Source organism: Notolabrus celidotus, chromosome 3 (genome assembly GCF_009762535.1).
Source record: "Notolabrus celidotus isolate fNotCel1 chromosome 3, fNotCel1.pri, whole genome shotgun sequence".
Taxonomy (NCBI): Eukaryota; Metazoa; Chordata; class Actinopteri; order Labriformes; family Labridae; genus Notolabrus; species Notolabrus celidotus.
In genome coordinates this window covers 4,942,773-4,966,538 of record NC_048274.1, presented here as the reverse complement: position 1 = coordinate 4,966,538, position 23,766 = coordinate 4,942,773, and the positions used below count along the sequence as shown (strand labels likewise).

Sequence of the window (23,766 nt, the reverse complement as noted above, 5' to 3'; positions counted from 1 at the left end):
TTTAAGAACAGTGCTTCTTAGTTTTAACTTGGCATGCATCTCTTGATTAAAATAATGATAATAAACTATATTTTTAGTAGTATGTTTTTATATCGAATGTCACTTTTTCCTGCCCCTTAAAGGCACAGTAAGGAGTTTTCATGTGTTGATTCTGGTGACCCCTTTGGATGATATCTGTAGTGTTTTTCCAAGATAAAGACTACACTTCCCATGAGCATCATCATCCTCTGTGATAAAGATGTGGCTCTCTTCAAAGCGTGCATTTGTTGTGGAAGCAAATTATGGATACACATCTTCTTTTTACTACTTTTTTATGTTACAGACAACTTTTGCAGGATGCAGAGTGAAGAGGTAATCATCAGGTGGATTTTTTGGTACGGCAAAATATAAAAACTTTGTAAACTCTGTCGCTGCATGCTGACCTTCATACACTCTGTTTCATTGAAGGGCGGGCAGCTGAAAGAGTAGGAGATGAGCGTGGGCCCAGACAGAGTATCTGTGCAGTCGAACTTCATGCAGTTTGAAACCCAGGACCTCCCGGGCTGGAAACACACAGAGAGCATTAACATCAACAACAGCTGGACTGGAGCAATAGACACAAAGATTACAACCAGGTAAGGGGTTTGGTTGGGGCTTCAGTCAAATTCCTACCTTGTAGAGAACTGTTGTTCCATTCTCGTGTTCATAGAGGCAGGATATATTCTTACAGACTCCACAGCACGTCGTCTGATCCTTTGGAGGGATGTATATCTGATTCTGGAACAAACATCACAATAAAACTGACATTTTTAGGATGATATGTTGTTGTTTTATTTAACAAAAAACAGAATTAACTCTTGAGAGAGAAGATGTTTCTATTTTCTTGTGTTGATCTGTTTTGTATTTATCTGTTTTTCATGTTAAAGAAAAAGAGGAAATAAGAAAGAGGAGGAATGATTTGATGCACGGAGCAGGAAGATATTAAAGATGTGTATGTGTCGTGTTCTTACTGGTCTGCAGTGGGCGGAGCAGTTGATGCTGTTGGTGCGGAGCAGGTGGAAGCCGCTCATCGGGTCGAGGCTGCGGCTGCACTGCCTGCTGTGACACAAACCGTCTTCTCCGTGCTCCACCAGAGTCTGACCCGGCCTCAACACGCTTCGCTCGCCGAACACACACACCGCCTCCCGTACTGAACACACACACACACAAACAGATGCAGGGTCAGAGGTCACTCTGCATTGGGTTTCAGCTGTTTTTGCACTTTCTCTGTGAGCTCTATGATAAAAATGTGAACTGGCAAAAATCCGGCCAGGCTTTTTTTGGATAGGTAGTTTTTTCTTTTTGTTTATTCAATCATTTTGTTATTAATCTATGAAATTATTTTAATTTTTGTTCTGCTTTCAATGTTTTCCTGAAGTTGTATATCTTTGCATGTTATCACCTTTTCATTATGAATTAGTCTTCATGTTTTCAGAATTGTATTTCATGTTCATGCGTCTTGTTGGGAAAGAAAAGGTGCAACAGCCAGGCCGCAGGACGAGCCTAAGCCTGATTCTCAAAATAATTGCACATCTTTAACCTGTGCAAATGAGCTGAAAATACATTGTCCAATTCACCAAGTGTAAAGGTTTCTCCATCTTAAATGTGAACCAGGAATAATCCTCTGCAGCACTCACCACACTTGTATCTCTTGCAGGCACACTGATTCTGTGGGTCTGACAGGAAGGCCCGGTCCAGCTGGGCGGCCTCTCCCTGCAGAACACAAAGAGAACCAGAATCAGGATCATGAAAAATAAACACACAAAAAAAATACTACAGTATGCACACAGTTGATTTTAAGCTGCTTTATCTTCAACATGTCACCTTTTCTGAAACTATTAAAACTCTGGCCCTCGTTTTTTAAAAGGTGTATTTAAGAGTCCATTGGTTTTTAAAATGCTTTAAGGCACATATATCTCTCTTAGCTGTCATAAAATGAACTCTTTACACATTGAATCATATTTAAAAAGTCAAAGAGGATTCTCAACACACAGGTCAGAATTCAGAATCATGACTCACCAGTCCACATTTGGGAGAGGCAATCTTATCACAGGAACACTCTGAAACAGGCAAACACAAATTATTTTAAGCTTTACACATTTCAAAACTCAAAACTCGAACTGATTCAGCTGTGACTTTAAATCTGTTTGAATGTTTCTTCTGTGGTAGCTCTACATGTCCTACCACATGTTTGATTTGGACAGCAGCGGCCCGGTGTGGACACAGACATCATCGACATCCCAACAGGACAATTCGGCTGAGGACATCTGTAAGGCTCACAAACTGAAAACACACACACATGCCAGTTTTAGTATATTCAAAGTTGCTGTTACTGTCTCTAGATGTAGATTTAAGAAAATGTGTCTGTGTGCTCTCACCACATTGGTAGGAGGGGCAGCAGTGATCCGTGGTGTTACCGTCCACTGTCAGCACCTCTCCGTCCTGACAGACAGGAGGTGTCTCCACACAGGAGGAACACACTGCAGTAAAATACACACACACATTTCATTTATGAATTAAAATGAAGCTGCTGATCAATAACTGATAACGGATTCAATGCTTTCAAACTGACTGCAGATATGCGCCAGGCAGCAGCTGCCGTCGGCTCTGGTGGCGATCAGAGTTTGGTCCTCTCTGCAGGCGGGAACGTCTGACTCACAGAGGTCAGGATCACACTCTGTAACACACACACACACACACAAACATACACACACACACACACACACACACACACACACACACACACACACACACAAACATACACACACACACAACAACAGAGGAAAGATTTACATTTTGGGAAATATGCTTCCTGGCTTTCTTATACAGAGTAATATGAGAAGAAGACTGGTGCAGCTTTCATATCTGAGCAGAGGCTGCAGCCACAAAATGGTTAGCTTAGTTTAGCAGAAACACTGAAAACAGGAGAAAACAGCTTGTCTAGCTCTGTCCAAATAAGCCTCCAAAGCTTAGTCAGTCACACACTTCATATATTATACATGAACAAGTTTAATTGGGACAGCCTGTGGGTTAAAAGGGGTAATGTTGTTGCAAACTATTTCCTCAGCCAGTGACTTCTTGGAGTCTTGTTGTCACTTTGAAGAAACAAGCTTCATTTATATGAGCTACAGAGACATGCACGAAAAAGAGGAGGCGAAGAATCATGATGTGTGGTGTTTTTAAAGCTTGTGCAGTCATAAAAGAATTCTATAGCAGCTCTTTGAGGTTAACCATATCTTTGCAGTTAGATCATGTAGATCAGAAAGTAAACTCACCGCACACGTAGTCTGGGCAACAAGAGTCCTGTCTGTAGTACGACACCAGCTTCTCCCCGTATTTACACTCAGGTGGGAGCAGCTCACACAGGCTCTGGTTGCACACTGCAGAGCCACAAAGTACATCAACACATTATCAGTTATCTCAAATGTCATTTTGGTGACAATCATAGAAAAAGACTTCAGATTCAGAGACTGCTCTCTGGCAGATCTTGGTGGCCTCACCGCAGACTCTCTGTGGGCAGCAGCTGGTGTCGTCGGCCAGACTGATGATCACCTCTCCTGCTCGAAGGCACACGGGAGCCGCCATGTTGGAGCAGTTGTACTCGATGGGGACGATAGTGTCGTTGTCACAGCGGTACATGCAGCAGGCATCCTTTGAAGCTTTCCAAACCTCGCCGTGTGCGCGAGGAAAGCCTGAGCTGTCTGTGCAGGCTGCAGACACACACACACACACACACACACATAGACATAATGCATAGAGCCACAGTTTTAGTTTATGGTAATGAATGTATGGAACAGAAGCAACTTATTGTGTAAATAATATCTGTGTGGTTTTCAAAACAGTCTGATGTTTTCGCCCTTGTGTAACCTGGTTTCTTACCACACATTTCAGGTGAGATGCAGAGGGCGGAGTATGGTCGGTGGAGAAGTGTTCCCTCCGGGCACACGCAGCCCTCCGTCAGGCCTGAACACTGATCAGGGTCTGAGTCAAAGTCATGATTTGGGCAAGACTGAGATGTGCAGCCGGGGAGGCAGGCCTGATACCGCAGAGTGTCAGGACATATGAAGGCTGCAGGAAGAGGCAGATGAACATGTCAGTTCACTAATAGCTTTTCTTTTACTGGAGACCTCACACTTTTAACATTTTGGTGCAGACAGAGTTCATAGATAGTGTCTTTAACTAAATGTCTTTTACACTGGTGTTGTATTTTTGCAATTTTGGGGAGTGTATCTGAAGCTACTGCAGATCCCCTAAAAAGCTTCCCCAATTGTCAAACTGCATCCTGTTGATTGTTTGGTTCTTGCAGGGGAAAGAGCAACTAAGAGTGGATGTATAGAGGCATTCATAAATCTTACGACAGTAATCTGGACTCCTCCACTCAATGCAGATGTTGAATTTATGGCAGGAGGCCACATATGCAGCCAGCGCCACACACTGGTTGTTGACATACTCTGCATCCCGGACCCAAACCTCACAGAATGTGCTCGGTGGGACCTGAAGACAAAGATACGATCAAGTAAATGTCAAAGGCTGATCATTATCATTATTACCAGACAGCACAGTAATGGCAGAAATGTTTTGATCAATAGAAACATTTTGATTGATATCAGTAATGTAAGGATTAACATACAAAGGCGTGGCAGGGGGTGAAGGCGTTGTTCTGCAGCATGCTGAGGCAGCTGGAGCAGTCGCTTGTAGAGCAGTTGAGCTCTCTGCGGCGGCTGTGGCTGACGTAGCTGGTGGTGTTGGGAACCTGCCAGCTGTCGATGAAAAGAGCTGGATCTTCATGCACGCCAACCGTGGTGCCGTTTGCCAAAGTCAGGTCGTTTGTTGGGTCTCCGTCACAGAAACCTGAGGTGGGTGGAAGAGAGGTTTACAACACAGCATTAAAAAGAGTCTTTTAGGGCTACATTTAGGTGACTTGTTTCTGTGTTGTCAGGCTGAGAGTCAACCTCAGAGGCAGGAAATGAAGAGTACATTTTCATAGTTTGGTTAGCATAGGTGCTGCAAAGAGAAATGAACCTGTGCATGACATATCACAGCACAAATCAGACTGCTCTTACCACAGAGGCCCATGGTGGGGAGTTTGTTGCTGGAGCCGTCAGTGTCGATCACCATCATGCCAGTGCTGTGGTACCACTGCAGCTTGAGACCGGCCGGGCTGCGGATCAGGTACATGTTGCCTGTGTCGTAGATCTCAAAGCCAAACTTCTTGAATCGCGGCCTGGCGTACCGAGCGTTAACGTAGAGCTAAAAGAAAAGAAGATATTTCTTATCAGATACATTGTATTATTCCAGCTTAAATCTGCTGATGAAATGAACAGTCAAGATGTATTTTACCCTCCTCTGCATCCTGTTGATGATGATGTGGTTGGAATTGTGGGTGATGTTGAGCGCCACCAAACACAGGTTGGTGAAGTTCCAGAGAAACTTGAGAGAAGCAGAGCATCAGGTCAAAACTAATGACAGTTAAATAAGTGACTTACTTTTAACATGTTTGATGTAATATTTACTCACAGGTGACTCAGAGTCTGCGGGACACTCCTGAACCAAGACGCTCACGGTCTCATTGGGCAGCTGGGTCACCACATATGTTGCAGCCTTGTAGACGGCAACGCTGTTTCCATCAAATGTGATCACATTCAGATCTGGAAACATGGAGCAGCGACCTGAAATGATGGAGGGAGGACAATGAAAACCTCTGTGACAGTGGGGGAGACATGACTGGTCTATATCCTAGTCAAAAAATATAAGTTATTTTCTTATGAATTCAAAAATAGCTTCTCTTACATGGACAGTCCCACTTAGGACAGCACTTGTCTCCATTGACCAGGATGGCGAAGCCGAGCAGGCCACAGTTTGGAGGTTCTGAAGTGAAGGGGCAGCTCTGGGATTTGTTGAACAGGACGAGCTGGTTGTTGACGCAGATGTACTTCGTGCATTCATCGACAATCTCAGCATACGGAGGCTGCAAGGAAACAAATTAAAAGCTGAAAACTGGTCTCGCCCAACCAAAATAATAAACATAAACAAAAAAACTCAGAGAGTTTGGAAACAACCCGGTCACGTCATGAAAATGGAAAAGAAGTATACCCACAGTGCACATCCTTGTAGCTGTTACAGTAGTGGATATCTCCCCCTCTATTGTGTGTCTGGTTGTTTCCAGGGTTGAATGAGCTGACGTTGGAGCAGGAGGCGTCGTCACACCTGGACTGGTGTGATCCACTCCGTCCTGCTCGGTAGTCTGCTCTGAGGTGGCTGCTGGAGGTGAAGTCGTAGAGGAAGTGGGAACACCAGGCGTTAGGGTGGAAATGGGCGTTTCAAGTGGAGGCGTCACAGCTTTTGAAGTGGATGGTGACATGTCTTCATCTTTGATCGTCATGGCTTTCTCTGACGTGGATGACTCTCTGGTGGTCACCGTGGGGACAGCTGTAGTCACTGTGACTGTTGTTTCAGGAGGAGCAGGCGTTGGAGAGGTTACGGTGGTCGAGCTGAGATCTGCTGCCGTCGTGTCAGCTTGTTCTGTCGCGACGGACTCAGTGGATGTCGTGGATGTCACTCTCGGTATGGTTGTTGTGTCAGGGCTTGGTGTGACAGTCGGAGGGCCAAGAGTGGTTGATCTGGTAGCCACAGTTGGTGGCCTTGTTGGTAATGTAACCCTTGACGTGATTGGCCGGATGGTTGACCTCTGAGTTGATGGGACTCTCGGGGTGACTCTTGTTGTCACAGGAACTCTTGGTGTTGTTCTGAGAGTGGTTGACCGAGTGCTGGTGGTAGTCGTTGGAGCAGGTGTAGCTCTTGCAGAGGAAACCAGTCTGGTGGTGACTTTGTCCAGGGCAGTCGTTGGCCTTGGAGCTGCAGTGGATGTGGTTGTGTCCGGCTGAGACCAAGATGGAGGTGTCTTGGTTGTAGATCTTGTTTGCACCTCCACCCGGCTGGTTGGCGGGTGCGTCGTCTGTGTAGTCTCTACAACTCCAGGTCTGGGAGTGGTGGTAACAACACTTGGTGTAGCTTCTGTGGAGACTGTGGTGAGGTGTTTCTCAGGAGTACCAGGAGGAGGAGGGGGTGTGACAGGTGTCCTGGTTGTAGTGTGTGAGATTTCTATGATTTCAGGGGGTGTTGTAGTCCTGATGGTGGTTGTTGTGGCAGCAGAGGATGTAGCAGCAGGGAAATCAAGCTTGGATGTTACAGGGAGGGGAGGCACTTCAGTAGTTTTGGTGGAAGTGACTGAGTGGACGCCAGTTTCAGGAGAGATCTCTGGTGTAGTCTTTACTGTAGGGCTGTAAACTGGGGTGGAGGAGGTCTCCCAGTGAGTGGGACCCCACTGCTCAGAGGTCTGCGTGGTGGACTTAGTGGAGCTCTCTGTCGTTGGTAAAAGCGGGACAGTGGTGATTTTTGTAGGAGGCACTGGTGGTACAGTTGGTTTTGTCGTAACAGGAGGACTTGTGGACACAATGGACGTTTCTGGAATCTCTGGAGAACTTGAGGTTGTGGTTCTCTCTGCTGTTAAAACAGAGGTAGACCAGGAGGCTCTCTCAGCGTAGGTTGTGGTTATGGATACAGGAGACGTTGTGGTGTCTGTGATCCTCAAAGGTGGAGGTGCAGCTGTAGTTGTGGTAGCTGCAGGTGTTTCAGATACAGTGGACTCCAGTGTGGTGACTCTCTTTGCTGTCGTTGTTCTCCAGTCTGTAGCAGCTGACGTAGGAGCAGGTGTAGTGGGTGTCAGGTGGGATGGGGTTGATGATGGTAGCTCCTGAATGGTTGTTGAGGAAATCGTTGATTCTGCTGGACTTGTGTGAACCCTCTCTGTAGCGACAGGTGATGGTGTTGCCTCTGGACTTGTTGGTCTACTTGAGGAGGAAGGTGAAGGTGGAGTGACTGGCTCTGTGGTTTTAGATGGCGTAACTGTGGGTAAAGGGGTGCTTCCTGTTCCAGCAGGAGGTGACATAGGGAGTGGTGAAGAGGTTGTTGAGACTGCGCTCGTTGTTGGAGGAAGTTGCTCCACTGTTACAGGCTTAGTGCTGGTGTCTGTGGGTGCAGTGGTAGCTGTAGTGGGAACAGAAGTCCGTTCTGTAGCTCCGGGTGTCTCTGAGTCTGGAGCAGGACTTGGAATGGTGGTGGTTACCATTGGAATAACCGCTGCTGATGGAGATGTAGCCTCTGTGGCCTCTTTGGTTGTGTGAAGGACAACAGGGGAGGTAGCGGTAATGGTGGTCGACCTTGGGATGGAGCTTGTGGTTGGTGCTACAGGTGTAGAAGGCTGAGAGGCAGTGGTGGTGGTGAACAGAGGCAGAAGGAGGTCTGGGGGCTTGGTGGAGGTGGTGATCAAGAGCGCAGATGTAATAGCAAAGGGAGCGCTGCTTGTTCTGGATGTGCTGGGGCCAAAGGGGTTGCTTGTTGAACTAACAGCCCCGGTAGTCCTCGATGTTGCACCGGCTACTGTAGTAGGCGAGGCTTCTGTCACTCTAACAGTAGACAGCACCGCCTCTGGGCTGACAGTTGTTGAAGGAGACGGACGTCCTGCTGTTGTGGGAAGTTCTGGAGCTGCAGACGGCGAGGTGGTCGCTGGTCGTGGTGGTTCCTCAGGTGCAGGGGATGACTGGGACGATGTTGTCTGTGTGCTCACTGCAGGAGTCGTGGTGCTGAATCTGGTGGTTGGTTCAGGCTGCAGAGGGTTGGATGATACTGCAGGGGTGGTTGTGGTCTTCAGAGGGGTGGTGGAGGGAGAGGTGCTTGTTGTGGTTGATGAAGAGACAGCTGCGGTGGTTGGCTGAGCGGTTGATGGTGCTGGAGGCTGATAAACAACTGGGACCTTGATGCCTGACAATCAAACGAGATTAAATGTGTTAGAGGAACATTGAGCTGCATGGAGAGTTTGTGTAGTTTGTGACTTTAAGACCATTTTGACTTTTATAGAATCTGACAATGCTTGTTAAGGCTCTGTGTGTGTTTATTTATATCTGATAGTGTCCATGTTGAATGTGCCTGTGTGTGTGTTTTCTCCCTCTCTCTCTCTCTCTCTTCCATGGTGCATTAGATATTGGAGGTGGTTGTGAAGCTAGACTTCAGCTCTGCAGGTGATAGGTTTGATCAAAGGTCCTTCCCCTACATCCACAGGGAGATGATGTCATTGCAGCACACACAAATCCTATCTCCCTCCTCTCCCAACCATCTACATCTGCTCTTTTTCCTCAGCATGCATTTAATCATTTTTCTTTCAGGATGTGTATGGGTGAATCAGTTTATCTAATCTTGTTCTCTCCTGTTTTTGTTGGTAAGGGAAGTAAGTAATTGTTTTTTAATTTGAAATAGCTTGCAAGCCACCCTTGATCCATGCAGAAAAAAATGCTTTCAATTGGTTAAATATCTGTAATCAGGTGATACTCACAATCTTCAACATGGACACAGCGACGTGTGATCTCATCCAGGACCATGTGTGGAGGGCAGACAGGTAGACAGCCCTCCACTCTGTGCAGAGAAAAACACACAGCGATGAGTCAAACCATCAGATTAAACTTTGAAACCTCAGAGCTCTCAGATTAATACATGCACTGAACAGAAGTCCGATGAGGATTATCAGATCAATGTGCAGCTCAAACTAGTCTGCAAACTTTTGAGTTGTGTTAGGGTTAGTGAACAGGTCAAATGTCTCACTCTGGGATGCGGACACAGGCTTCGGCTGATGGGTCACTGCAGGTCCTGAAGCAGGGGATGACACAGGAATCATACCTCCACTGGCACCGAGGACCAGTCGGGCTGTCTGGGCTAGGGGCTGATAGAAAACACACACACACACATCATTTAGACCTTTTATTAAAAGTTGGTTCTGTTTTGAAGTATCTGATAGGAAATAAGTAACTGATGTAAAACAAGTCAAAGAGAAGCCTATGTTGCCCCAGACATTCAAGGAATTTGTTTGAGACCCCCTTCCAATTTAGTGACATGCATGGACAAGTTTTGTAACCATTAGGCTAGCAGAGCCCAGGAGGGTAAAGTAGATAACTAGAGATCAAGATAAGTTTGGGCTTTGCAGTAGGCTATGTTATTGGTTCGCAGACCTATAAAAGGTGCTGGTCAACAGCATTCTGGGAGTCAGCAGATTTGCAGAGCTGTCTTCCAGGCATTCCGCGGTGCTTGTCCGATACTGGTATTGTTTTCTTGTAATAAATGTATTACTAAACAAGCAAGCCAGTGTCACGAAGATTCCCTCTACATCTACACATTGTGGGCGGTCCAGAAACGACAGTTTCTAAACTGTTTGAACAGTTAACAAATCAATCTCTTTGCTAATGTTAAAACAGAAGAGGTACAATTGAAGCGTACAGATGTAATATTTCTTAAAAAGCATCATGATGGTATCGACACACTGAACCCTGATCTCCTTCAAATCTGACGATCAACCTTCAGCAAGGAAATACTGTTGACTTTAGACTCAATGTTTCTATTTGGCCCTTTTGTGAAGTTTGATCTGATGTATTGTGTTAAAATACTCTGGAGTACTAAAATAAAATCCATCTAATAATAAAATCTCAGCAGGAAAAAGTTGTTAGTAAAGAGAATATCATGTAACTAATCTAGACTGGCTTAAAATGTTTTCACGGAGCCATCATGTGATGAACTTAGAAAGCCTGAAAGTCTGTCTGATGTGCAGAGCTCACTGCTGTCAGAGGTAATACAATCTGCTGCTGGCTCCTCAACTTTTCCATTAACTAAAACAAATTCTGACGTATTTTTAGCAGCAGTAATCTGCTCTGCTGCTCTTTAAGCAAAGCATGCACACTCATGAGTTCCTGGTCTTGACCTTTGACCTGAGAAAGGAGTGCTGATGATCAATTTAACCCGCAGAAGAAAATACCAGAGTCCTATAACATGCCCAAGTGAGGCTAAAATTAAAACTCAGAATACAAATTTGTATGGAGAAGATAATAATTCTTTACCTGTAGTTTTAGATGAGCTTGTATGCTTTGTACAGGTTTTTATTTTTTGATTTATCTAAATTAATTTGTTGTTTTTTCTGATTATCTTCACCAGTAAGGACAGCCATACAATTTCTTCGCACTGTACTTGTGCACTTTATTAACAATAAGGTCTACCTATCTCAAATCTCATATCAGTGTTGCTGACCTGTGAGTTTGAACAACGTGGCCTTGCGGAAGCTGTCGGTGTGTCTGTGTTTGAGCAGGTGGAGGCGTGGCAGCATGGCATACAGGAAGAACCCAGGTTTTGCGTGGGACTCAAGCGAGTCATAGCCAGGTACCCAGGTGTTCCTGTGGAGGATGAAGGTGGCTCCATCAAAGAATGCCTCGCTGTCCTCCCACTTGGACAGCCTCATCTGGCCTTTGGGGCTCGAGTACAGAAAGTAGTTTGGTCTGTCGGCTGCCTCAAAGGAAACCCGGGATGTGTCTGAAGAGATGAGAATAAAAACTTCAACACAGTAACAGGAACCAGAGGAGGAAAGAAGAGAAAGAGGACTACTGCATGTCCATGAAATAAAGGCTCTTCAACACCTTACTAAGAAGCAAATTAAAGCATCTTTAAAGCGAGAAGCTTGATTCTTGTTTGACTCATTAACTTTCTGGCTTTCAGTTTTCATGGTAAAAATGTCATGTTGCAAAAACTGCGAGTGAATGTATTTCTGTGACCTCTTACAATAACTCAGCAAGCACTGCAAGAAAAGTCTTTGATGTGCATTCATTGAATTTAACATGTCTTGAAAAGGAACCAGATTTCAGCCTAAGTGCAGCTCTCATGCAGTAAAAAGTGAGAGTTACTCGTCCCAGTCGTGGCTTTCTGGCCAGCCTGCAGCTCAGGTTTCCGTATTAGCATTTAGCAATCTGATCTCTGAACTTGTCTGCCACTGAAGTTCATCTCCTCCATCAGTGTTTTCACAGGGACACTTAAATCATCCAAACACTGCTGAATGAAAGAGGAAACAGAAGAGGACAACACCAACAGGCTGGCTTTGAAGTCAGAGCAGAAGAAGATATTCTTCAGGTCATTTCTGCTCACTGCTTTTGTTATTAATTATACATGTAGAAGAAGAAGTCTTAAAGAGGGCACGTCAGCAAATCAAGGCTCTATTTTCTTAAATATTTGGTTGTCCTTTGGACGTTTTAAATCTCTAATATGTTGCTATAACTTCTTAAGCTGGAAACCAATTTTAGAGATACTCTTTCTGGAGAAGAATTAAATGAAAAGAGTAGTATGTAGTAAATAATGAAGCTCACGATCAGATCTTGCAGAGAATTAAATCCTGTATTGTACAGAACATGTCACAGAGAAATAACTCACCGTGTGGTCGGGCTCTGCTGAGACCGGGCGTCATCATGAACTCTGAGAGGGCTCGAGGGGCGGTGATGTCGCTGAGGTTTCCTTTCTGCAGGAACACCAAACCACTGGACCTGCTGGCTGCTAACCACGCCGTCTTGTCTCTGAAGGTGGTCAGCCTGAAGGGGCCTTTACCCAGAACTGCAGATTGGAGGAGAAATTAGTGCAAGTTCATTTAAATAAGTGCATAACAAATCCTGCAAACTCTACTCTACTGTTTGGCTCTTTGTCAGACCGTTTTACTCCTTAAGCCTTAAAAATGTAACCCCATGTAGGTGAGTCTCTGAGTGAATGATGTAGTTGTTCTAAAAGCTCATATTTCAGGGGGGAAATCATCATACCTTTGTTGTAGTATTCACAATCGTACGCTGCAGGAAGAAGCAAAGAGGCAGTTAGTTCAGTCATATTGTGATTCCACAAACTGCTTCATAGTAAAAAATAAGTACCAGGGCTTGACTATCTCTTGAAACAGAGATTAACATAATAATTCTCTCCCCTGTGTTCTGACTTACGGCACAGAGACGGAGAGCGCCAGTCGACGGGAACGCCCTGGTGGCAGCAGCGCTGAGCGTAGGCCCCCACACTGGTGCAGAAACACTCACAGTCTCCTCCACGACTGCAGGCACACGTGTCTGCTAGGCAGTTCATGTAGAACCAGGTGACATCCACCTGAAAACAGAGGACAATTAACTATTTAGAACAGTAGAAGGAATGATGAAGGTGCTAAACTAATGCTCAAACTCTGGCACAAACATGGGTCATTTCAGGATTCAGTCATGTATTAACTGTAGAAGATTAACCAGAGGATGCAGGGTGCTGTATGGGAGAGAAAAGTCAGGAGAAGAGGGTCCATGACTGACAGGGGCCCTTAAGTAAAAGTGCATTTGTGCCTTAGAAGTGTTAGGGCTCAGTGTGATGTGTTTTCAGGGAGCCCAACACCCCCGGCAAAGCTTGAAGAGTGAAGTGAGAGTGCTACAAGCTGCATGTCAGGTCTGTTGTGTCGTCTGTGTACTCACCACTGGGTGGCAGGCCTGGAAGACCTCACTGAGCAGCACCGCACACTGACGCTTTGCAAAAGGCTCTCTGAGCGGACTGAGGGTGCAGGGGTGTCTGATATCTGGACTGTTCACACACTGAACACACACACACACACACACACACACACACACACACACACACACACACACACACATAGTCAGAGGGTTTAACTACAGCTTTTATTTGATTTCAGGATTTTACTTATCACCATAAATGACAACTTTCTGTTATTCTGTCAATGAAAACTAACTTCTGTGAAAAGTTGAAACAAGCAGACACATATCCTAACTTTTAAGACTTCACAGTGTTGTTGATGTCTCTCTCTCTCACCTCTGCTGCAGTCCAGCTGTTTCCAAACTCCTGTGGAGTCGGGGAGTCGATGTTGTCGGGTGTCCGCATTTCGTTCACCGTCTTCATGTCAAAGTTCCCACACAGCCCGCTTAGCTTCCCCTGAACACATCAACAAACACTTCATAACTTTATAACTGGATAATAATCCTGTGCTTAGAGTAAACCTCACTGTATGTTATTCTTTCTGCTTTAAGAGTGAGAAACAGGATGAATACAGTCTAGAGCTGGTAGGGTTGTTGCAGCCTCTGAGAAGTGAGAAAGAAATCATGTACAAGGTTTGGTGAACTGAAATGTTCAGATACTCTAGGGTTGCTCTTACAAAAGCCTTTAGTTGAATAGGGTTTGGAAGGGGTTAAGAATTAAATCAGAAAAATACCCTGTCAGGCCCTCCTGTCTTACCTGCCATCGAGGCCCAACTTGGATGTGGACGGTGGTCTTACGGTCCCAGAGGATGGTGACGTCTTCCTCTGGGAAATGAACCACTGTGTAGTATCCTGCTGGCCAGATGAACATCCTCTGCTTCCTGTCAATCAAACTGGATGGATTCTGAGGAGGACAGAGTGGTTTTCATTCTCCAAAGTACTTGTTGTAAAACTTGAAAGGTGCAACATGCCAAGTTTAAGACAGTGCACAGATGTATCTGTGTGGAAATGTAAATCTAAAGTGAGTCTTACCGGCTTCCCTGTGTCATCGTCAAATGCCACCAAGGATCTTCCAATACTGATCAGCAGAGACTTCCTGCAGATGACTCCGCTGTCGAAACAGTCAACGTTCTCAGCTGCTATGCTGAGCATCACATCAGCACTGCTCTGTGGGGACATGAATATCAATCACTGGAACTATTGAGGTCTTAATAGCCGACAACTCCTGATTAAATTAATTGTTAAAACCTCTCTTTAACTAGCAATATAGAACATCCCTGTGGAATACAGATGCACTTCACTAAGCATCTAGTGTGATCTGAAAACTTGGCATAAGTTTAACCTTTGCATCCCTCCACCCTGACCCTTGCATCTAAATATTACGACTTCACTCCAGTAAGGGCAAAATGATGCTGAACTCTTGGCTTGAACTGGTTTATCCACCAACCATTGGGTGATACGGATGGCCCCTCCCACTTCCTATCCGTTGGCCCATTCATCATGGTAAAGATTTTGCTAATTTCTTAATAAATGCAAGCTCTTAAACATTTATATTTTGCTCTTGCCTCTTACAAGTTGACAAGAAACTGCAGATATCGACTTTGGCAGCATGGTCCTTGTGTCAGGGTGAAGTGTTTTTTGAGAATATAAGTTTTTTCGATAAAAATCAGTACTTTTATCCAAAAAGACCCCAAATTACTTTCCTCTATGGGCCTTTAGTGTATCAAATAAAAGGTTAAAATATACAAAACCACAGTTGGAGGCTGTCCTGAGAATAAAAACCTTAAATACCTTTACAAGATAAACTTTGCATGCACCGACGTAGTCAAACAGCAGTCCATCAAACGTCCTGTAGTGGCGATCCCCGTAAGCCATGCACATGGACGGACACGGATGAAACTCACACTGGAACGTCCCATGCTGGCAGACACTACAAAGAGAGCAAAGCTTCAGTGATTCAGCATCAACTTGTTCCCACTTAGTGTGAAGGCATTTTTTTCATCTCTAATGGCCTCCTTTTGTGGAGCGCCTCGGGTTTACAGCAGGCAGAAAAGTGGCCTGTGAATTGTCAAAGGCTGAATCAGCGCTCATTGAGCTATTAGGCTGTCATCTACATCGTCTTCTCTGGCTATGGCTTGAAGAAGAAATGGGAGGATTGGAGAATGACTGAGATCAGCGGGAGAGAGTTTCCTTTCACCAGACTGAAGCAGAGGGAATCAAAGAGTCACACAAGGCCCTGCTCTGTGTTCCAGGCCTCCCTCTGTCCTCTGATAACTCAGAATTATAGATATCAGGTGGCCACTTTTGCTGCTCAAACAATCTCAGGAGTCATCGCTCTCAGGCTGAAGCTGACTTTGAAAAATTAGCCACGTTGTGGGAGATTTGTCTTAAATCTGACAGGCATTGTTATCAGAAGATCTGTGATGGTAAAACAAATTGGTGCAACATGTCAAAATGGATAAAGACCAAGTGACGGATGGGCGGAAAAACGAACGCTTAAGGATCACACGAAGAACAAAAGACAGTCAATGTAGTCAGCAAACGTGCTCAAATGGTTAACCTGATTCATTTTGTGGCTCAGTCTGCAGAAATGCATGAACTCACCACTGATGGCAGGGAGAGGAGACTCTATCTCCGGGGTAATACTCCTTTCCTTTCCACAGACAGGGGCAGGATGCAGGTTCAAAGCACTCATCTCCATGTTTCAGCAAGCTGGGGAAGAAAACATGGACTTGTGAAATGCAAATACCTTACATTTTAGTATATGTTCATATGGAAGATGGAGCTTGGATGTCAGGGTTTGGGATGAATAGATTCTGGTAAGGATCCAAAAAGCAGCTGTGTTTGGTGGAAGTTCATGAGGATGTTTTGAATGTCTTAAAGGCTTTTGCCTGATCTGCTCAGTTCTGGGACTGTGGAGGCTTTGTGGATGAAAGATGTAAAGTCTACATAAACTTCAACCAAGTCTTGCTGCCTTTTGAAATACTCTGTCCCCTTGGGTGGATCACATCCCTGATTGAGGAATCTTCAATTGAAACTGGTAGATCTGGTCCCATCACATCATTTAGAGCTCCTCTCTTCATCTCTGACCAAGATATCATCAATCAATCAATCAATCTTTATTTGTATAGCGCCAAATCACAACAAACGTTATCTCAAGACGCTTTTACAAACATAGGAGGTCTAGACCACTCTATGTCAAATTATGAACAGAGACCCAACTTCAAGACAGGATAAGACTCAGTCTTACCCCACCTTAATCCATCATGAGCATTGCACATTGCAATATTTAACTAGTTACAGTGGGGAGGAAAAACTTCATTTTTAACAGGCAGAAACCTCAGGCAGAACCAGACTCATGTTAGACAGCCATCTGCCTCGACCGAGTTGGGTCTGGAAAGATGGATAGAGGGGAGTAAGAGACAGAAGGAGCGGTGATAGCGATGAGACGAATATTAGAAGCTGTTGTTGCTGGAGTCCAGCACGTAGATATGAGGACTGACCGACAGAGGCAAAGCCAAGACAGGTGAACTTGCAGCGCCGAGCAATCCCAGGAAACAAGAGGGAGAGAGTTTCAGGGGTGGGCGACTGTGGATGAAAAGCGGTAACACTCGTTGGCTACATGAGAAAACCAGACAATTAGGATTCTCAGAGATAGGGAGAGAAACAGTCTTTGTCTGGATGCCTCCATTTGCTCTCCACTCTGCGAGACGAGGCTGATAAGTATCTTGTAATATCCCGGGTTGAGCTATATCCACTGGCAAGGCAGCAGACAATGAAGTGACACACTGAATGGTCCCAACACAAACCTCAGGTTCATCTGAGTAGAGTTACATCCCAGATAAAACCGTGTTAACAGCTTCCTTTATCCGTCGGCCAAGCTGCCGTATCGAGTACACTGATCAAAGAATCTAAAATCATTCACTCTCCCGGCCTACACTCACATTATGAATAAATTTTCATAATCACAGCCTTCATTTGAATTTAATTCTAACAGATAATGAAAAAAAAACGGAGGAAGATAAAATTTCATAGAGTGGCGACGGGCGAGCCAGACCGCAAAATGGGTTGTCTTTGGACAAGGATGCATCCGGTGTGGGCCAGGTGTTGAAGTGAAGATCACACGTTTTATCAGACCAGAAGAGGGACAGATCAGAGTCTTCAGCACTGTGGTCAAAGTACCTGAATCACTTAAAAGGACCACCTGCTGAACACTGACAAAGCTTAGTTTAGTAACTCATCTCCAAAGCCATTAGACTATTATGTAATCAGAAGAACCGATGACTAAGGCTACGTTCACACTGCAAGGCTTAACGCTCAATTCAGATTTTTTGCTCAGATCTGATTTTTTGTTTGCCTGTTCACATTACCATCTATAATGTGACCTGTATCTGATTCCAGTGTGAACTGTTTGCGGCTCCGAACTGCTCCGCACGCGCAAAAGAACAGTAACAATGACGTCATATGCAGCTGTTTCACAAACGTAAACACTGAGCAAGTCAGCATTTTCACATTTGTTACAAAGTTTATGTGCAGTGGGAGCCGGTATGAACCCTCAAGCTTTGCTTGTATGGAAGTGTCACCCCATATAAGATCCAAGACCTCGTTGTCCCTCCATTGACTCACTCCATCGTTGCTTTTCTCAATTTTTAAGAAGAAGAAGAAGAAGAAAGGTACTTTATTGATCCCCAGGGGGGAAATTCCATTTTTTCACTCATGCTATTTTTGGACATGCTACACATACAGTTTGTTTTGGTATATACATACAAATGCACACACATGCAGTGAACATGCTTAGGGAGAGATGTCAGAGTGAGGATACTGCCGTCAACCAGCGCACCCAGAGCAGTTAGGGGTTCGGTGCCTTGCTCAAGGGCACCTCGGCAGTGCCCAGGCAAGTGAACCAGCACCTCTCCAGCCACCAGTCCACTTGCCAAACTTCATCCATACTGGGACTCGAACCGGCGACCCTTCGGTACCCAAGCCAAGTCCCAATGGACTGAGCAACTGGCTTCTCTCTAATTCATTTCGCAAGGCTACCACCGCGCAGAATTGTGACGAGTGTCGCTATAAAGTGACATGAAAGTATCAAATGCGCATCAAATCCGCCATGGCCGTTCACACTGAGGTCGCATTAAAAAAAATCTGATCTGTATCTGATTCAGGACCACATATGGAAGTGGTCTAAATCTGATTTGAAAAAATCTGTTCACACTGCCTCTAAAAAATCTGACCTGGTCACTTGACCCCAAAAAAAATTTGGGCCACTTTTGCCTGCAGTGTGAACATAACCTTAGTGACACATCAGGTTTTGGTCCTGCAGAGGTTCAAGGCTCAAGGTTCATGGTTTCTTTGTTAGTACATCAGAAGGTAAACTGGTTGTGCAGTCAGAATCCCAACAATAGAAAACAACATATTATATCAAATATTAAATCAAACTAAAACTCAGAGATTTTAAAAACTTAATTAACACCAGCGTCAAAAAAAGGAAACAACAAAAAGTCAAAATGAAATAAAAACTAAGGAACATTTCTAAACTGGTCTCAAACAGCATCTTCACCTGTAGATTAATATCTCAGTTCTGAGTATATCACCACACTTTTCTTTCCTAACTCCAAACTTTTTTAATAAAGTCTACAGGAAGCTAACTTCTGCCTCCAGTTGATTTCATGTACATACTGTAACCAACACTCTGGTATGCTGCATGGCTCTGCTCTGCACCTGAAGGTCTCATATGAGTTCAGCTGGGCTAATAGTCGTAGAATGAGGAAGAGATGAATAGTCCACATTTTGATCATAAACAAAGTGTGCCATTGTGAATGAAACACAATAGATTCTTCTGTCAGCACCTCAGCTAATTATTTCCCATCAGAGGTTTTATAGTCCTGCTGCAGACGAATACCTCACAGTGGACTCTGAGGTGGGAGTGCTTTTAGTTTTCATGATAGTCATCTAAGTACAGTCTTAATATGACAGAGGGGACACCTGCTGATCATCTGCAGTAAAGGAAAGAAAAGGAAACCAGCAAGGTGAAGACAGGTGGCTGATGTGTAACAGCAAAAACAAAGCTACTCAAGCAGGAGACTGATGTTTGGGCTTGGTCTCATATTTGTCCTTGCTGAAATTTCTGAGTGCTCTTGGTTTCTGATGATCTTCATAGATTAATGGCTTCTCTCCAAAACATCCAGAAGACTATTTAGAACCAAAAAATCTGTTGAAACTCTTGAGAAGTTTTCTTCTTTTCTTTCTTTTCCTCATAAATACTGTTATCTCACAATTAACATGTTCCTCCTGCTATCATTGACACTGTTTGTCTTACTAACAATTAATACATATCTGTTAACTAACTGTTATTTCAAGGACCTTTAAAAATATTTAAAAAATAAAGGAAGGCGAAAGAGGAAGGACAGTCATTCAACACGGACAGCATGAAAGACATAAAAAGAACTGAAAAATCACAAAGCTATGAGGTGTTATGTGGTGAAAACAATCTGAACATCCTCAAAACAAATTTAAAAACCCACTCTTCTAATTATCAGACTCCACCTTTGACTTGTCCACCCACCACTGCACTTTTTAATACAGCCGTCATTCAGGAAGCTGAATGAAGTCTCTTTGTGTCCAAAGTTTCCACAAGATTAGCCGTCAAAGCAGCAGGTTCCAGTGAATTATTAAAACTCTGGACATGACCGGTATTCTGGGATCTAGAAGGTCCTGGTCACACTAAAGGTCGTCGTGCTTAAAGTGGTGAATGTGAATCAATGAATCACATCAGTGACGTCAGCAGAGATGATACAGAGTTACAATAACCACACAGTCTCTCTGTTACGGTCTGACCTTCTCACGTGGGTATTATTTACATGTGGACCTTATGTGTAATTATTGAACACATTCATTTGTTCAAGTCATTTTTCGTTTGGTGCTACAAATCATTCATTTTCTATATGCATATATTTACCACTTTAATACGTTTCTTTTTTATTAATACGATTATTTATTCTATAAGTGGTGTTTATTTATCTAAATGCAAAACGTCAGACAGCTACACATAACAACATTTAAAAATCTGTACCAAAAATGCTTTACTGGTCGTGTGTTTATTTCTTAATGTGTTGTTTTCATATCCAATGTTTTAAGAATAGAAATATAGAGATCCGTGTCAGTCACAGTTGTTGACATTACTTACATGTTAACGAATCAATGGATTACATGTAGTTTTGTCATGTGTGAAATGTTTTATTGGTGTGATTTATTGAGCTTTAAGTCCTGTGTTGTCAATGTTATGTGGTTCATTTGTTTGTCCTATGAGAGCCTGTGATACCTGAGTTAATCCTTTAACTCAATGATTATTTTCAGAGTATTTTAAACATATTTTTTTATGTTAATGGCATTTAAAATTCACATCCTTTCTTTAAATGTATGAGTAGATGTTCATTTAGCATCATTCTTGTCTTTTACATTTAAATTGTGGATTCTTCTTTATGTATTTAATTTGAACTACATGAGTTTTAGTCAGCTTCATTTTTCCTTTGATTTCTGGTGGAATGATAAGGAAAATAATATCAGACTCATATATGAAGAGAGATTTAGTGAGCATGTCTAAAAACTAACTCTAAAGTTCAACTTGTCAGAGAGTGTCATAAGCTTTAATGTATCATAACCGAGCCTGTCTGTGCGTTCTGTAATCAGTACGACTCTGAGTTGATGTCACAGAATGAAACCACTTAAACCTCCTTTCAGGCTCTGGATTGTAGAGATCAGATTACTGTAATCTACTCCGTGATGTCTGCCCACCTCAGCTGCTGACTGTGAGGACTTTTGTCTCACACAGATGATCTAAGACTCATCAGAAGTGATCGCTGCTATCAGTGAAGAACATCACTGAAGTCTTTCTTATCGTCAAACTCAACAGAAACTCAGATTTATATGAATCTCAACATTTAAATCAAAAGAGTTATTTTCCCTCTAGCTTCTGACCAAACTGAACAGTTGTATATCAGTCAGACTAACTCTCTATGTTGTTCTATGTTTGCTATCAACAGTTTAAAATGATGTTAGAAAAAAGTGAAACAACGTTTATTCTCATGAGTCCCAGCTGACCCCAGAGACAGGTTTAGGCCATGAAACAGTCTTAAACCAAAGAGGCATCAAACAGTCTCTTTTTCCATTTTTGACATGAAAGAGCTATCCATAAAAAACTAATACCTGAGGTACTGAAAACTATGCATGTGCATAATGGCTGCCCTGCATATCCTGTGTATGATCGGTACATGGCTGTGCACATCCTATAAAATCATCACGGTATGGATGCAAGATGCAGCATCCACATCAGCAGTGGAGGCAGTGTGGAGGCATGGAGGATGTGACAGTCAACACAACAGCAAGAACAACAATGGCAGAAAGTTGATGGACCATGTTTGGTTATCCACATCTGTGGGATGTGTCATTGCTATTTACTGCACAGCAACAAACACACCGGTCAAAATAGCTGGCGTCAATGTGGAAATTCATTATAATCCCTGTTGGAAAACAGTAACCTCCTCGTGTTCTGCTACGTCTCTTGTTTACATCCTGCAAATCCAAAATGATTGCACACAGCCTGAGCTCTCTGGTGTACCCTCTAGAGGTATCCTCCAGTAAGTCACGTAGGGCAAAGTCAAGTTTGGGTTCAATTATTTTCAAGACACAGCCGGTCAGGATTATTCCGGGTTTAACTCCAGCCAATTGAACAAAATCACAAAAATAGATTACAGCTGTTGATGACACCACTGCCCCTGTAATCTGCTCCATCTCAAGGTCCAAGTGACAAATTAAATCGTGCTAATGATATTCACTAGCAGCACACTCATAAAGACGTCCTGCTCTGTGCAGAGTATTCTTTTTTTTGGTATCTGACGGAGGAGCGAAGCTGCATGCACCCTGCCCAGAGCTGCACTCTCATCCTGACGATGCTTAGATCTGTTCACAGAGAATGAGCTGGGAGGGAGGAGACACTGTTACCAGTTGGTTGTGATATCAGCGGCTGTGATAAATAGCTCTCTGCAGACTGTTATATTTCACTCTAACCGTGCATGGCTGTTGGTGCCAGCATTTGCTCACCTGATACATTTTGAGGTGAAGTTCATTTGCATGGAAAGGGGGAAATTGATTTGCTCTGTGCTCCCTGCAGTGCAGTTAGAGATGCATTCAACCCTTTGTGAGAGCTTTGCAAACCTGATGAAGTTTGTTTTTCGTCTCATTTGCCCAGGTTTAGATGGACAATTCTCATTCCATGAAAACATTTCTCTATGAGTTATGAGTACAAACATCCCTTTCTGTATGATAAGAATGGTCAAACCCATCAATGATGTCTGTATAAATCACAATAACAGTCAGATGCAGTCAATGCTCAAAAGAGACACCCCTGCCTCCCCTCCCCTCAGCATCACCATGCACAGGGTGAGGGTTTTTTCATGCTTGACCTGCTGCCAGGAAGAGTCAGAGGATTATTCCCGCCTCATGTGACATTTTCCGGTCTTTAACCAGCCTACAGCCAGCTCCCACTCTCCATGTCAAGCCTCAGTGACACAGTGACTCAAAGATTTAAGTTTCACCAGACCTACACTGTTATTTCTTAAGGTCACTGTCATCCTGAGTCGCCGTCATACTCACAGAGACCATCATACCCGACAGATGACCGAGACGATTGAATTCAGAGCCATAAGGTAGCAGAACTCTTCTCTTCCAATGTTGTAAGAACTCATGAAGCCATTTTCCTCACACTAAATCTCAGGCTAGAACAAGTGAGCAGCAGACAGTCAGTCAAATAAACCTCATAAGAGAGCCTGACGCAAAAAAACATGTTGGGTTGATTTTCAGAAGAAAGCTATGGTGATAAGAGATGTCATAAAGATTGTCAGAGAGACTCTCTGTTGCTTTAAAACTCAAGTTTGGAATTGATTCATGAAATTTCAGCTTGCCAAAAATATTTCATGATAGTTTTGACAGTCATGATATCACACCCCATCTGCACAGTTATTCATAAAGAGTTTGAAGGGTTTTTTGGCAGGGCATCACTCACCCAGGGGGGCAGCTACATCCGGCCACGCAGGGCTCATGTGTGGAGCAGGTGAGGTTGAGCAGGTAAGATTCACATGTGCGCTCGCAGGCCACGCCCCTTCCTGACAAGTAGCCATCGTCTCCCTCGGAGCAGTTCTGATAGAGCTGACCGGCCGGACAAAACCTGTCTGAAGGAGGAGGAGGAGGGGAAAGGACAGGTTAGACAGTGTGTGAAGTGAGATTTAGAATTCCATCACTCCCCACATGACCTGTTCCTTCCTTCCTTCCCCTGCAGAGTTTGTCCCCTTTGTGTCATCCTCTGTTTAAATTCCTTACATGTTAAGTATGGTAA

At 43.9% G+C, this 23,766-nt stretch overlaps 1 protein-coding gene across 1 annotated transcript in view; it reads right to left on the bottom strand.

The window, feature by feature from the left end:
• otog (otogelin) overlaps positions 1-23,766 on the bottom strand; it is a 51,799-nt gene that overhangs the window by 4,880 nt on the left and 23,153 nt on the right. The window contains exons 22-52 of the mRNA XM_034680296.1: positions 23,437-23,602; positions 15,981-16,088; positions 15,168-15,306; positions 14,409-14,543; positions 14,134-14,280; positions 13,714-13,833; positions 13,362-13,478; positions 12,858-13,014; positions 12,687-12,713; positions 12,310-12,486; positions 11,143-11,421; positions 9,673-9,790; positions 9,407-9,486; positions 6,116-8,838; positions 5,809-5,986; positions 5,536-5,687; positions 5,359-5,448; positions 5,082-5,268; positions 4,649-4,869; positions 4,374-4,512; positions 3,898-4,086; positions 3,519-3,728; positions 3,294-3,398; positions 2,591-2,695; positions 2,397-2,498; positions 2,203-2,301; positions 2,038-2,078; positions 1,656-1,731; positions 990-1,168; positions 652-756; positions 423-542 (exon numbers count right to left, since the gene is read on the bottom strand). Of these exons, the coding sequence (XP_034536187.1) occupies positions 423-542; positions 652-756; positions 990-1,168; positions 1,656-1,731; positions 2,038-2,078; positions 2,203-2,301; positions 2,397-2,498; positions 2,591-2,695; positions 3,294-3,398; positions 3,519-3,728; positions 3,898-4,086; positions 4,374-4,512; positions 4,649-4,869; positions 5,082-5,268; positions 5,359-5,448; positions 5,536-5,687; positions 5,809-5,986; positions 6,116-8,838; positions 9,407-9,486; positions 9,673-9,790; positions 11,143-11,421; positions 12,310-12,486; positions 12,687-12,713; positions 12,858-13,014; positions 13,362-13,478; positions 13,714-13,833; positions 14,134-14,280; positions 14,409-14,543; positions 15,168-15,306; positions 15,981-16,088; positions 23,437-23,602 (6,791 nt within the window). The remainder of the gene's footprint in view (positions 1-422; positions 543-651; positions 757-989; positions 1,169-1,655; positions 1,732-2,037; positions 2,079-2,202; positions 2,302-2,396; positions 2,499-2,590; positions 2,696-3,293; positions 3,399-3,518; positions 3,729-3,897; positions 4,087-4,373; positions 4,513-4,648; positions 4,870-5,081; positions 5,269-5,358; positions 5,449-5,535; positions 5,688-5,808; positions 5,987-6,115; positions 8,839-9,406; positions 9,487-9,672; positions 9,791-11,142; positions 11,422-12,309; positions 12,487-12,686; positions 12,714-12,857; positions 13,015-13,361; positions 13,479-13,713; positions 13,834-14,133; positions 14,281-14,408; positions 14,544-15,167; positions 15,307-15,980; positions 16,089-23,436; positions 23,603-23,766) is intronic.